This window comes from Hylobates moloch, unplaced genomic scaffold (genome assembly GCF_009828535.3).
Source record: "Hylobates moloch isolate HMO894 unplaced genomic scaffold, HMol_V3 SCAFFOLD_18, whole genome shotgun sequence".
NCBI classification, from domain to species: domain Eukaryota; kingdom Metazoa; phylum Chordata; class Mammalia; order Primates; family Hylobatidae; genus Hylobates; species Hylobates moloch.
This window is the reverse complement of record NW_026652293.1, coordinates 74,215,984-74,230,089: the sequence shown is the minus strand read 5'-3', so window position 1 is coordinate 74,230,089 and position 14,106 is coordinate 74,215,984. Positions and strand designations below refer to the sequence as shown.

General features: G+C 38.9%; 1 protein-coding gene across 5 annotated transcripts in view; it reads right to left on the bottom strand.

The window, feature by feature from the left end:
• The window catches only part of WDR64 (WD repeat domain 64), a 151,496-nt gene that overhangs the window by 125,210 nt on the left and 12,180 nt on the right, over nt 1-14,106 (bottom strand). For all 5 annotated transcript variants that reach the window (XR_009210759.1, XM_032136345.2, XM_058430588.1 and 2 more), the window contains 3 exons: nt 8,238-8,340; nt 5,010-5,113; nt 1,397-1,426 (listed from right to left, as the gene is read on the bottom strand). Coding sequence is in view for 4 of the 5 variants with exons in the window: in XM_032136345.2 (XP_031992236.1) it covers nt 1,397-1,426; nt 5,010-5,113; nt 8,238-8,340 (237 nt within the window). In the remaining variant the exon portion in view is untranslated. The remainder of the gene's footprint in view (nt 1-1,396; nt 1,427-5,009; nt 5,114-8,237; nt 8,341-14,106) is intronic.

Here is a 14,106-nt window from a genome sequence, read left to right as displayed (position 1 = left end):
AGACCAAGGAGAATTTCTTGTGTCCTACCTAAAGACACCAAGCTGGCATGGCTAGGATCTGTAATATCAACAACACACTTCTGAACAGAAACATAAGCTTCCATTTATGAGTGCTACATGTATTTCAGGCATGGCCTCCAACTTTCTGTAAAACCTGTTAGAAATTCCAGCGTTGGCTTTCTTTTTTTTTTTTTTTCAGTTTAAGAAATGGAGGTTCACTATGCAGCCATAAAAAATGATGAGTTCATGTCCTTTATAGGAACATGGATGAAACTGGAAACCATCATTCTCAGCAAACTATCGCGAGGACAAAAAACCAAACACCGCATGTTCTCACTCATAGGTGGGAATTGAACAGTGAGAACACATGGACTTAGGAAGGGGAACATCACACACCAGGGACTGTTGTGGGGTGGGGGGAGGAGGGAGGTATATATAGGAGATATACCTAATGCTAAATGACGAGTTAATGGGTGCAGCACACCAACATGGCACATGTATACATATGTAACAAACCTGCACGTTGTGCACATGTACACTAAAACTTCAAGTATAATAATAATAAAAGAAAACAAAAAGGAAAACACATTTTAAAAGTCACACACAGCCGGGCGCGGTGGCTCACGCCTGTAATCCCAGCACTTTTGGAGGCCGAGGCAGGTGGATCACGAGGTCAGGAGATTGAGACCATCCTGGCTGACACGGTGAAACCCCGTCTTTACTAAAAAAAAAAAAAAAAAAAAAGAAAAAGAAAAAAAAAGAAATGGAGGTTCAGAAGTTTACAGAGAATCCAGACTCCTTTGCCAGGCAGCATGGCTCCCTCCTTTGTAGTTCAGGGTATTCAGTGCATGCAAGCAATGAAAAAGTCCAGCATTCTCCCAGCTCTCATAAATCCATAATGAGATTCTGCAAGCAAGTCACTGTAGCTTTACAACATCTGCTGTAATTACTATTCCGATTAATGATGTGGATTAAATAAATCACAAAATTATACTCAAATTTTTAATGTTATTTTCAACTTTAAAATAAAAATATTTTCTAATTATTTCCATGGGCTACCTCCTTGTTCTTACAACTTGGGTTGTGTCCATTCTTTACATTCTCCAATAGCAGATGCTCAGAAAAACTCAGAAGCTTTTAAATTGAAGCTTCCAAGGAGTAACCAGTTTCCAAGCAATTCTCTGCACTCAGTTTAACTCCAGAAAGCAAGACCTGGGTCCTCTTTGCTGTTGCTCAAGGCTTAGTTTTGATCCTAGTCGGTAAACATAAATTTATAATATATGAAACATACACCCAGAGCCTATTCAGTACTTCATTGAGATTTTAATTAATTGTGAAGGAACCATCATCATAGCCCTAACTTTGACTTAATTAGGAATTTTTAAAGTGTACTTACTGTAACATTGGTGCTGGTCTGAACTGTCATCTATGAACAAAGGAAGAGAATAATGAAACCTAGTTGGCACTACCATTAAAGATGAGAATGCTGACTCTAAAACAACACAGTATCTTCTTGGTTTAATCTCAGTTGTCATTCTACCTTCCGTAAGTCTCCTCCCTGTTTTTCCTTCTGAAACGTCTAGCTCTGCGGAATAATGCACACTTTTTGCTGTGAGCAAGGCTTATACCTCTGTGGCTCATTGTTAAACCTGGTGACTGTGCTGTTAAGAGTCTTACACTTCACTAATCATTTTCTTCCTTCTTTATGCAAACTACATCACATTTTTTTTAGTTGTGTGGAGCAACATTTGATGCCAAAAAAATAGGAATGCAAAATAATCTAACAGCAACGGCAAGAGTAGTTACATGAATGCTAAATAGATCAATATTTAATAGAGTGATGGAGAAGAACTACCATTGTTTCATTTAAAGTTATCTCTCCAAGTTGAGACTTAAAAGAACATTTTACCCAGTGGGCCTCCTCTTTTATTCAGTAAGCACCTATTGAGTGAATATCATGCATTGGGTACTCTACCAGTTAAGAACCACAGATTTATCCCATGCAGAGAGCTAGTGTATATATGAGCAGCCTTTCATACTCTTGTGGCATGGAAATTGCTCCCAAGATGAAGGCAAGTAGTTGAAGTATTTCAATGACCTTGTTTCTTTTACATGCTCAGGTGGCCTTGAGAAGTATCTAGGAAACAGCGGCCCAGAAGAAACAGATTATGTGAAACAGAGAAGGTAGATCAGAGAGATCACTAAAGCTGTTAGTCATGGCTACCCACAGACTGTCTTTCATCTGAAGAGTTCAAAAAGGCTTTTCTAACCCGGGACTGACTTCTAGATGGAAAAAATACATCGCTGTGAGAAAACCGGTGAGTAGCAGAATGGAACACCTGTGGTTTCTGCTTCTCTTTCTTTATATATATCTTTAGTGGAAGTCACCTGTTTAAAGTCCTCTCAGCTTCTTTAAAAGTTTCATAATCCTTATAGATATATTTTGAATTTTTAATTTCTTACTTTGGTAAGATACTAAAAATTTACTTTTATTAACAACACTTAATGTTTATATCACCAAGAAAATCCTGAACTATATTTATTGTACTTCAGATAGAGCCTAAATTATGAATTAATCCAAGATATTTTGAGTTGTTAATGGCTACCTTTTAATAAATTACTCCTGTGACCTACACTTCCAGCTTAACTTTTTTCACATGATGTGTCATATTTATAAGGCTTGCAACAATCAAAACAATATTTATTCCTGCTGTATCAAATCTTAAAATAATTAATTTTGGGCTGGGCGTGGCTCACTCCCGTAATCCCAGCAATTTGGGAGGCCCTGAGGTGGGAGGATGGCTTGAGACCACGAGTTCAAGACTAGCCTGGACAACACAGCGATACCCTGTTTCTACAAAAAAACAAGAACAAAACAAAACCATTAATTTTTTAGCCATTTTTTTCTCCAGTTACATTATCTTTTTTTTTTTTTTTTTTTTTGAGACAGAGTCTCGCTGTCGCCCAGGCTGGAGTGCAGTGGCGCAATCTTGGCTCACTGCAGGCTCCGCCCCCCGGGGTTCACGCCATTCTCCTGCCTCAGCCTCCCGAGTAGCTGGGACTACAGGCGCCCGCCATCTCGCCCGGCTAATTTTTTGTATTTTTAGTAGAGACGGGGTTTCACTGTGTTAGCCAGGATGGTCTCGATCTCCTGACCTCGTGATCCGCTTGCCTCGGCCTCCCAAAGTGCTGGGATTACAGGCAGTTACATTATCTTATAAAAAACATATGTGTTTGCACGTTTGTGAGTATACATGTGCCCATCTGTAAGCTTTTGTGTGTATGTGCATGTTTGTGAAGCATCTCTGGAAATGTGATAATGCCACCTGACTTATTTCACATCATTCTGAATATCTTAGTATGCACACAATTATTTTCCTTCTCCTATTATTTTTTAGATACCATCTTAGTTCTGTTTTTGAGGTAATAAAGGTAACAACAGAGAAGGGAAATAATGCACCAAGAGAAAAAGATCGAGAAGGTTTTAATATTTAAATGAGGCAAATTCATTTTTGTTTTCACATTATTTGTTTATTATAGCAATTGCCCACATTTACTGAGGAACTCTAATGATGCTAAGCACTTCATGAGTATTAACTCACTTAACAGCAAGAAAGAAGGTCTATGATTCGGGAGGAGGAACCAGGGCATGCAGATATTAAATAACACGCACGGCTGTAAGTGTTAGTGCGAGGCTGGAGCCCAGACTCCACGCCCACACTCTGCATCCCTCACTGCACCACCTCCAGGGCCCACACAGCCCCTCCTCTGACAGAATCTGGCTGTCTGTGACTTCAACTTCTGAAAGATTCCCTGAGCTGGAGATTACTGAAGAACTGAAAATTATGATAAAATTTTAATCACATAATGATTATTTCAAAGGTATTTTACTTGCACAAAGGTTGTTTCTAGTTGGAAATGAACTAATCATTAGGATTTTTTAAATAATTAACACCAAAGATTCATCTTTTATTTTCATAGCAAAATATTACGTAGGGTATATTGTAACATATTCCATTAAAGTGAAAATCCAAAACTTACAACTTTAGAAAGGACATTGCTAATAGCAAAGCCTTACATTCATGTAGGAGTTTATTGTTCACAAAGTGTTTCTACACTCGTTCTCTCATTTGACCCTCACCACAATCCTTTGAGGGAGGCAGGTTTTATTGTCCTCATTCTACAGATGTAAAAAGAGAGATGTGAAAACTATAAGTGGCTCACTAAGCTCCCTACTTAATGACATAATTAGCAAAACAGTAGGGCTAGAATTTGAGCAATTAATTTTTATTTCAAGTTCAAAGTTCCTGATGGGACCTTTTATTAATCACTTGGCTTGTCAGTGTTTCTGATTTTAACTGAGATATTATCCAGGATCATCTTTTAATTGTGTTGATGCCACATGGTTCCATATGACACCCTGAGGAACAATGCCAAATGCAGTCACCAGTTTCAAAGAATTGCCACAGGGCAGAGCAATCTCCTCATTACTAAATATTTGGGCTTAGTTTTTGGAATAACTCTAAAATATAATTTATGGTTTCCACCGTACCTGATACATATGCATAATGCAGAGACAAGCCAAAAGAGAGAAAAGGAAGGGAGGAGGGAGGAGGGAAGAAGAGAGGAGGGGAGGAGGAGAGAGAGGAAGGGAGGAAGGGAGGAAGGAAGGAAGGAAAGAAGGAGGAAGGGAGGGAGGGTGGGAGGAAGGAAGGAGGAAGGGAGGGAAGGAAGGAAACAGGAAGGAAGGAGGGAGGGAGGGAGGGAAGAAGAAAGGAAGTAAGGGAGGGAGAAAGGGAAGAAGGAAGGAAGGAAAGAAGGGAGGAGAGAGGAAGGAAGGAGGGAGGGAGGGAGGAAGGAAGGAAAGAAGGGAGGAAAGAAGGAAGGAAGGAAGGGAGGGAGGGAAGAAAGAAGGGAGGAAGGGAGGGAGGGAAGGAGAAATCCAAGCTTTTAAATTACCTGGTTATTGTAAAATGAGTCATTCAGTTAACAAAAGAAAAAGAAATTACCTGGTTATTAAAAACTGTTATTAATCCTTTCTGAGTAGCTGTTATTAGTAAATCCAGGTGAGGTATCTTGACAATGCTCTTAATCACATCTCGTCTTCTACTACCTGTCAACAGCATAATATTCATTTCAACTTTTAGCAGTAAAGGTGCTGAAACTCATTTGTTAGATTTGTTTTTTAAAAAAAGGTATGTCCAGGCACAAGTGGCTCACTCCTGTAATCCCAGAATTTTGAAAGGCTGAGGAAGGTGGATTGCTGAAGTCCAGGAGTTCAAGACCAGCCTGGGCAGCATGACAAAATCCATCTCTACCAAAAATACAAAATTAGCTGAGTGTGATGGGTCATGCCTATAGTCCAAGTTCCTCGGGAGGCTGAGGTGGGAGGATCTCTGGAGCCCAGGAGGTTGAGGTGCAGTGAGTTGTGATTGCACCACTGCACTCCAGCCTGGGTGACAGAGCGAGACCCTGTCTCAAAAAAAAAAAAAAAAAAAAAAAAAAAGATAAACAGCCAGCTTTTTTGTTAGAAAGCCCCAAGTTACTTAAAAATTAAAGTAGAATAAAACCTAAAACCCAGCAACCATTGTGTTTTAATGATCCTCAGAGATACTAATTTGCATATATAGAGCTTTCTAACTAAATGTGGTAAATTAATTCCAAGAGAAAAGGCAAGACACACACCCACCCAGCCCCTACACATACACGTGCATGTGCATATTTCACACGTTTTCTAAACATCATTTGGAATCATTTCTTTTTTGAGATATTTCACATCTTTTAGGACTCCTTTCTTTGAATTCTCACCATTGTGGTTTACGCATGATAAAAACTTAATACCATCTCAGGCTTTTCAATATAAAAGAATGAAACTAGGGCTGTCATTAAGACATAAAAAAAAAAAAACATGCATTTTGAAAAAAAAAGACTAGCTAGACACTTTTATGTTTCTACGGCCATGTACTGAATGATAAAGCCATATATATAGAATTTCTTCCAGGGCACTTAATTTTTATAATTGCAAACTCTTAGGAAAGAAAGGCAAATGAACAGGTGTCATACCCTAGTATTACCACCCTCATCTGTGTATCTCAACAGAGAAGATATTGCCCCCAAAGGGGTACAAATTAGTTCTTGGAGGGAACATGAATCCATTTTACTCTTTTTGTGCAGAAAGCACAGATATGCATGTAGTATATAATTGGATACACTTAATAATTCATACCTGAGGCATTAAAATGGCATGGAGCGGGATAAGGCAGAGGGGAAGGCAATTAGGAACAAAAAATCTAAAAAGGCTCCTTAGGGGTTAGTAATTTTTAAAAACAGACGGATAAACACTGCCCTATTGCAAGCCGCCATCATTCTCTCTGCTTCCACCCCTTCCACACTACAGACTATTTTAAATGCAGAAGCTGGAACAGAATATAAAGGATAACTCAGGTTACTCCTCTCCTCTATCCACAGCCACCTTGTAGCTTTCTGCCTCATTCAGAAGTCTTCAGCATGTCATACAAGTCCCAATACATCTGTCGCCACTCCCACTGTTGCCTCTCCAACCTTAGCTTCCACCACTCTCCGCACTACCTGAAATGCATGCTTTGTTCTCTCACTTTCTACATATCTTTTTCACCTTCTCAGTGGGGACTTCCCTGACCACCCTATCAAACACCATGCTCCCATCCTCAAACCACCTTCTCCTTCCCACATTCCTGCTTTATTTTCCCCACAACCTGCTTACTTTTTGTCCTATAGTATGTATTAGCATCTGACATACTGTATATTTTACTTGTTTAATTTTTGCTATTGTCTGCCTCTCCCTATTGTAATGTAAACTCCATGAGGTCAGGGATTTGTGTCTGTTTGTTCACTGCTCTGTCTCTAGCATTTAGAAAGGTATCTGGCCTACACAGTAGACTTTAACAAATATTTGTTGAATGATGAATTATAGAATGCAACTGCTATCTAGAAAAATACTTGCAAAGCTCTAACATAGACTGCCAGCAACACTTCTCCCCTGCTCTGGGGCCCCTCCTTAGCTCAGTGTGGTGGCAGCAGGGACAGCCCTTTTGTGTCTGTGTGTGTGTGTTTTTGTTTTTTTTGTTTTGTTTTGTTTTTGTTTTTGTTTTTATAGTTCCCGTGGCCAGAGGCCAGGCTCTGTTGAGGTCAGTGGTTGGACTAAGGAAGAGTCAAGGATGAAGGTGGGTTTGGCTCACAAAGCATTCCAGGTGCTTTGTTTGTTTGAGACAGAGTCTCTCTCTGTCACCCAGGCTGGAGTGCAGTGGTACCATCTCAGCTCACTGCAACCTCCACCTCTGGAGTTCAAGCGATTCTCCTGCCTCAGCCTCCCGAGCAGCTGGGACTGCAGGTGGGCACCACCATGGCTGGCTAATTTTTGTATTTTTAGTAGAGACAGTGTTTCATCATGTTGGCCAGGCTGGTCTCGAACTCCTGACCTCAGGTGATCCACCCACCTTGACCTCCTCAAAGTGCCAGGATTACAGGCGTGACCCACTGTGCCCAGCCTCCCGGTACTTTTTTAAGAGACATCACATTTGACCTTCATCTCAGAATACAGGAGGAAATGCTGGAAGAAGGAGGAGGTTTGAAGGTTTGTCTTCCCTCTTCCTGACCTCCTCCTACCATGGAGGGAAGAAGAGGAAGAAACCCCAAGGTGTTAAGAGTGGAGAGGGACGGGAGGTCCTGGGTCCCAGGCTCAAAGTTGAAAATGAAGAACACATACATTGGAGACTTCCCAGACTGGGACAATGCCCCTCCATGACTGGCCCAAGCTCTCAAGAGATGTCAGGTTAAACTTCTTTAAGATAATCCCGGGTAGATGAGAGTGAATGGAAGAGTCACATTTAGTGAAAACTCAAAAACTTAATTTTAAGAATACTTTAAAAGAAACATGACTTCTTTTACTGGAGCATGCATTATTGTGACATCATTGCAGAGAGGTTTAACTGGAAGTCTGAGCCTTTTCAGGAAAATGTGAATTTTCTCCCATCACATTCTCTATTTGGTGTCCTTCAAAGCAATTATAATATTTCCATTTCAACAGTAGCAGAGTTTCTTGATACTGCATATGAAACTCTCACCACCCCCGACACCCAGTGATAAAGTATTGAACAAATACATAAAATGAAAAGTGATTCTATGGAAACATAGTTCCAGTATTCTTGAGGAAAATATTAAAACTCTTACTAATTCGGAAGAGAAAACTAAAATGTCACCTGAAATTAAAATTCGCCGTTTTCTAGACACAAAGAAAACCAAATTTTCTTCATCCAACTGGGAAGCAATAGGATCTTCTTCAGAGGAGAAGTATCCAAAGATCTGAAATCCCAAACAGCACGTATAAATATGCATCATGCCTCAGAATTAGCTATAAAGTAGCAGATTTCATGTTGGCTGAATTTAAAGTCTAATTAGGATTAACAGCCAGCACCTTGCTTTGTGAACGTCATGGGGTTCCCTATACCAGGAGACAGTTTAATACAGCGGTCCCCAACCTTCTTGACACCAGGCACCAGTTTCATGGAAGACACTTTTTCCATGGACCAGGGCAGGGGATGGTGTCGGGATGAAGCTCTTCCACCTCAGATCATCAGGCACTAGATTCTCATAAGGAGCACGCAATCTAGATCCCTTGCATGCACAGTTCACAACAGGGTTCACGCTTCTATGAGAATCTAATGCCACTGCTGATGTGAGAGGAGGCGGAGCTCAGGCAGTGACGCTCACTCCCCCACTAATCACCTCCTGCTGTGCGGCCCAATTCCTAACAGGCCACAGACTGGTGGGGTTGAGGACTCCTGGTTTAATATATTCAACAAACTGTATACTGATAATGCATGATTTTTGAGCAGTTACTGATTTTTCTTTTCAATAGAACTGACGCTCAGACTGATAGGTCTATTCGGAGCTGGCAATTATTTGGAAATCAAATCAGTTTTCATCATGCAGGGCCCCACTAAGAACTTTGACACTTGAGTTTGGCCACTCTCAAATGACTATCTTACCCATTTTCCATGAATTTTTCGGGGCTAGATTTTTTTTTTCTTTATCCCTGTTAGGGGGAGTTTTTATCCCTGTTGGTGGGAATTTAAGAGTTTAAGTGTTCCAAATCCTACTCTCTAGGCATTGCATGAGAGTAAATTACTATGAAAAAAAAAATTGTGAGGAAGAAAAGAGCTCTTGTGAATAAACTGTCAAATTATATAACTCTGAAAAATGAAGAAAATAAGATAGCTGTACTTTAATTGTCTTTTTAACCAACAGAAATAAAATTCTTATAAATTAGTGAGCAAACTTAAAAATAAATATGTATTTAAATTTTTTAATTAATAAAATGTTTATAAAAGTCATATAATTAGTATATCAGTATTTCTCATAAAGTTGAATGCACGAAGTGAACTGAGGAGTCCTTTTGAAATTTCAGTGTAGATACTAGCCACCCAGGTATCTTGTTAAAATGCAGATTTGGCTTCAGTAGGTCTGGAGTGGGTCTGAGAATCTGCATTTCTAACAAGCTTTTCATGAGAGACTACTTTGAGTTTAAAGGAACTAGTGACTAAATGACTGAATTGGAAATAAATCAAAACCAGCAATGTGCCAGTTTGTTTTAATAATATTGATTTAGTTGCTAGATGATGGCTTAACATTATATTAATATTTTAATATATGTCCTGTCATCAGTTGCTTCACAAATGTTACTACTTCTTCATTTACATTCCCCCACATAAAATTGCCCTAACATAAAATTGCCCTAATTATTCCCCACAGTTAGATTCCCTTCTGTGGGAAAATCAGGCTCATCGAGACTTGCTTGTATTTTCCCTTTTTCCCACCAGCAAAATTAGCACTCAATAAAAGCTTAACTTATTATCTTCTCAGAAATCATTGCTCATTTTTTTATGGGTGCAGAATCCTCTAGGTTTAATTTCTAATTCCCTCTGAAGGACAGAGAAAAGAAAAGGAAAATTAATAGATCTATGTTGGAGTGGACAGGAAGGTTTTGTTACTGCAATCTTTATCATCATTCACAGATGCACTATTCAGTTAACAATTATGTATCAATCTGTACCTCAGCCCTGTGTCATTGGAACCCACAATACCACTTTATGGCAAAGAGCACGTGCGGTTGAGTCAGGTGGTCCAGGGTCAGGGTTCAGACTGTACAACTAATTGATAGTCATTACTTGGAAAAATATCTTTACCTTCTGAAGTCTTAACTTCCTCATCAGTAGAATAAAAGAACAAACTTCTGAATTTTGTTTTTGTTTTGTTGTATTGAGGTTTAAATGACATAATAGATGGCATCATGTCATGTCAAAATGAGCATTTTGCACCATGCCCAGCATATAGTAATCGTTTTAAAACATTAGCTATTGTTATCATTGGAAAGCCTACATTGAGAAGGCCTCATGGGAGAGAGAAAAATAAATGATATGTTATATCCAGACCACAGCCTCTAATGAGAACAGTAGGCTGTCTTTAAGGGTAGTAGTTTTGTTTTGTTTTGTTTTGTTTTGTTTTGTTTTTTGACGGAGTCCTGCCCTGTCCTCCAGGCTGGAGTGCAGTGGTGTGATTTCGACTCACTGCAATCTCCGCCTCCTGGGTTCAAGCAATTCTCCTGCCCAAGTAGCTGGGACTATAGGCCTGCGCTATCACACCTGACTAATTTTTGTATTTGTAGTAGAGATGGAGTTTCACCATATTGGCCATGCTGGTCTTGACCTCCTGACCCTGTGATCCGCCCACCTCAGCCTCCCAAAGTGCTGGGATTACAGGTGTGAGCCACCACACCCGGCCAAGGGTAGTATTTTAAAACCATCAGTCCACTGAAGGATGAGACTGTTTTTTTCTGATAAGATTAGTCAGGTGGGCACGTCAATAAATTGACAGTGTGTGAAACTTTGCTGAGAAAGTTACATGACTCCTACAGACAATCAGACCCTGAGAGGGAAATTCCTTCCTAACCTGTCATTTCCCTGTGGTTACTGCTTCCTTTCTTACCCAGTTTAGAATTGGTGATCTGTCACCTCAATCATATATTTCCACAATCCTGCCACCATGCCCAGCTAATTTTTGTATTTTTAATAGAGATGAGGGTTCACCATATTGGACAGGCTGGTCTCGAACTCCTGACCTCGTGATCCATCCCCCCCCCCACCACCCCCAGCCTCCCAAAGTGCTGGGATTACAGCATGAGCCACCACGCCCAGCCCAGAGGCTGTCTTCTTTTGCTTTCCCCAGAATCTTCAACATATTTCTTTCTACTGACTTTTCCTTTCAGTATTCAGACAAGTGCAGATCTCTCCCATCTTAAAAACAAAAATACAAAAACACCTTCCGAAGTCAATTACAGATAATACAGTAAACCTGCGTCCTATTTTTGCTTTTGTCTTCTCTAGCTTCCTTCTCCAAGTGCTGCACCTCCTTACATTGCTGTTGAGTTTGAATTCCTCTTTTAGCTACATTTTGTTTTCTGTTGGTTGTAACAGCAGACATATGTTTTTTGAACTTTGACACTTTTCCTCTATGAATTAGTTTTCTATTGCTGCTGAAACAAATTACCACAACAGTAGCAATTTAAAACAACAATGGTTTCAACTTATTGGCTCTCAGTCAGTAGGTTAGAAGTTCAGTATCACTCTCATTTTCCTAATATGAAGGTGTCAGTAGAGATGTATTCTTTGCTGGAGACTTTCAGGAAAGAATTTACTTCCAAGCTTATTGGGATGGTTGGTCTGAAGGCCTGTTCCCGGCTGGCTGTCAGCTTGTACTGCCCTTAGCTCCTAAGATCTCTATCTAGTCCTAGTACATGGGCCCTCTTATGTCTCAGCAACAGCAATGGAGCTTCAAGTCCCCAATCATGCTTGGAATCTCTCTTCTTTCTTCCTCTTCTGTTTCTAAGGACTCATATGATGAGTTTGAACCCACCTAGATAATCCAGGATAATTTTCTTATATTAAGGTTAACTGATTAGTACCTTAATTCCATCTGCAAAGCTCCTTCCCAGCAGTGTCTATGTTCATGTTTGATGGAATAACCAGGGGACGGGAATCTTGGGGAAGACGGGCACCTTCAGAATTCCGCCAGTCACACCCTCATTTTATAAATACAACTTGGTACAATTTAAAGGACTTATGCAAAGTAGACAATTGATAAATGTTGGCAGCAAATGTAACCTCAGAGAATAGTGTGAAATAATAATTTTCAGAGAATGTGTAATGATAATGGTGATGATGATTCTTTGTTTCTACATTAATGAATTCCAATGTTTATCAGAGACGGGAGAACTCCACACCATACATGCTGTCATCCAATTTGAAATTATGTCTCCTACGTCAATGATACCCATACTCAAAGAGCAGTTTACAGACAGTAACTTTATTTTAATTTTTGTGGGGATAGTGCCAAGGCATCAAGTGTCTAACAACAGATGTGAAGAAATTCAGGAGCAATGTCCTATGCGAGGAAGTATTCAGTGATTTAGGAATTGGTCATGGGTCCAAATCTTGGTTCTACTGTCTACTAGTCACATGACCTCAAGCAAGATCCTTAATTTCTCTGTACTTGAGTCTTTCCCGTGTGTAAAATAAGGATAATCAGTAATAATCCCCATGTTATGCTCTGTTGTAAGGATTCACTGAGGAAGTGCATGATTAGATTACTTAGTAATGAGAAAGATTAGCACGTACTTAGATTGCACCAAGTGCCAGGTAGGAGCTCCATCAATGTCAACATTTGAGTAACTATAATTCGTAATTTTTCCAGAGACAGTACAGGAAACAGAATTAAAGTATCTTCCTTGCTAATTTAAAGCTGCACGCTAAGCATTTTTGTTACTTACCCAAACAACACATCAGCTATGCATTTTATCATGCATATATTTTATAATCACATCTACAGGTAGGTAGATGGCAGACTGTGGACATATGCTCTTATGACAATAATAAATTTTGTTGCTTTCACTTGTAAATAACACACTATTACAATGCTTACCAAAAAATAACTTCCAAAGGATACGAAAAATATCAAATTACTTGAATTTATTGAGAAAAATTTAGGTATTATACCAGATAAACTCCTTCAGAAGCAACAGTGAAAGTTTTACATTTTGAGAGGAAATGTCTCAAGCAAATAATGGTGTTAAAGAGCAACAAATACCCGTTTCTCCTGTGATGAGACATAGCCTCGAGGGTCTCAAATTTCTCTTTCGACCTTTTCAGTTTCAGTATAGTAATTTTGCCTGCGACAAGATTTGAATATTTTATCACATATATATATTATGACTATTAGAGTGTTAATTTTATTTTAACTATGCTATTTAAAAGTCTTGCTCCATGCTTTAAGTGATTCATTTTTTAACTTCATTTTTATCTGATTATATAAGGAACATATGTTCATTGTAGAACATATGGAGAAAATAAAAAAGCCAATAGAAGAAAATAAAAACCTGCATGCAGCTTATTTTTTAACCTATCCTGGAACATTCTTTTAACATTTTTGAAGTTAGCAAATATAATTTTAGATTCATAATAATTCACTGAAAATTCACTTTTGGGAGGGAACATAATTATAGGCATTCCATATGGTGTCGTATGCCTCTTCTTTGGATTAATTTGTAGTGTGCTCCTAAAAAAATGTGTTTATAAGTTGCCCACTGGAAACCCAGACTAACATGACATTGTAAGAAAAGTAGACTGTGTCTGCGCCAGACTCTTCCATTAACTAGCTTTATAAATTTAAGGCAGTCGTATTTCTTTGATCTCTTTACATTAAATTTTTTTCATTATAAATTGAAGGAGCAGGTCTAGATAATGTTTAGATGAGTTATAAGATTTCATTATTCTATGAATTTCAAATTCTCCAAGTGTCTTTGCATAGAAAAATCTTGAAAAAGAAGGTTAAACTTTTGTGGCATTGCTACCACAAAGAGATTTATATTTGGAACAAGATCGGTATGTCTGTGCCTGAGTTTAAAAGAATAAATTGTGTTTTTATTACCTGATAAGATTAATATTAACTGATTAAGAAAACGCTAGGTAACCCATACTGAAATGAAGTTAGTCTCCTCGAATTGAATTTCCATTT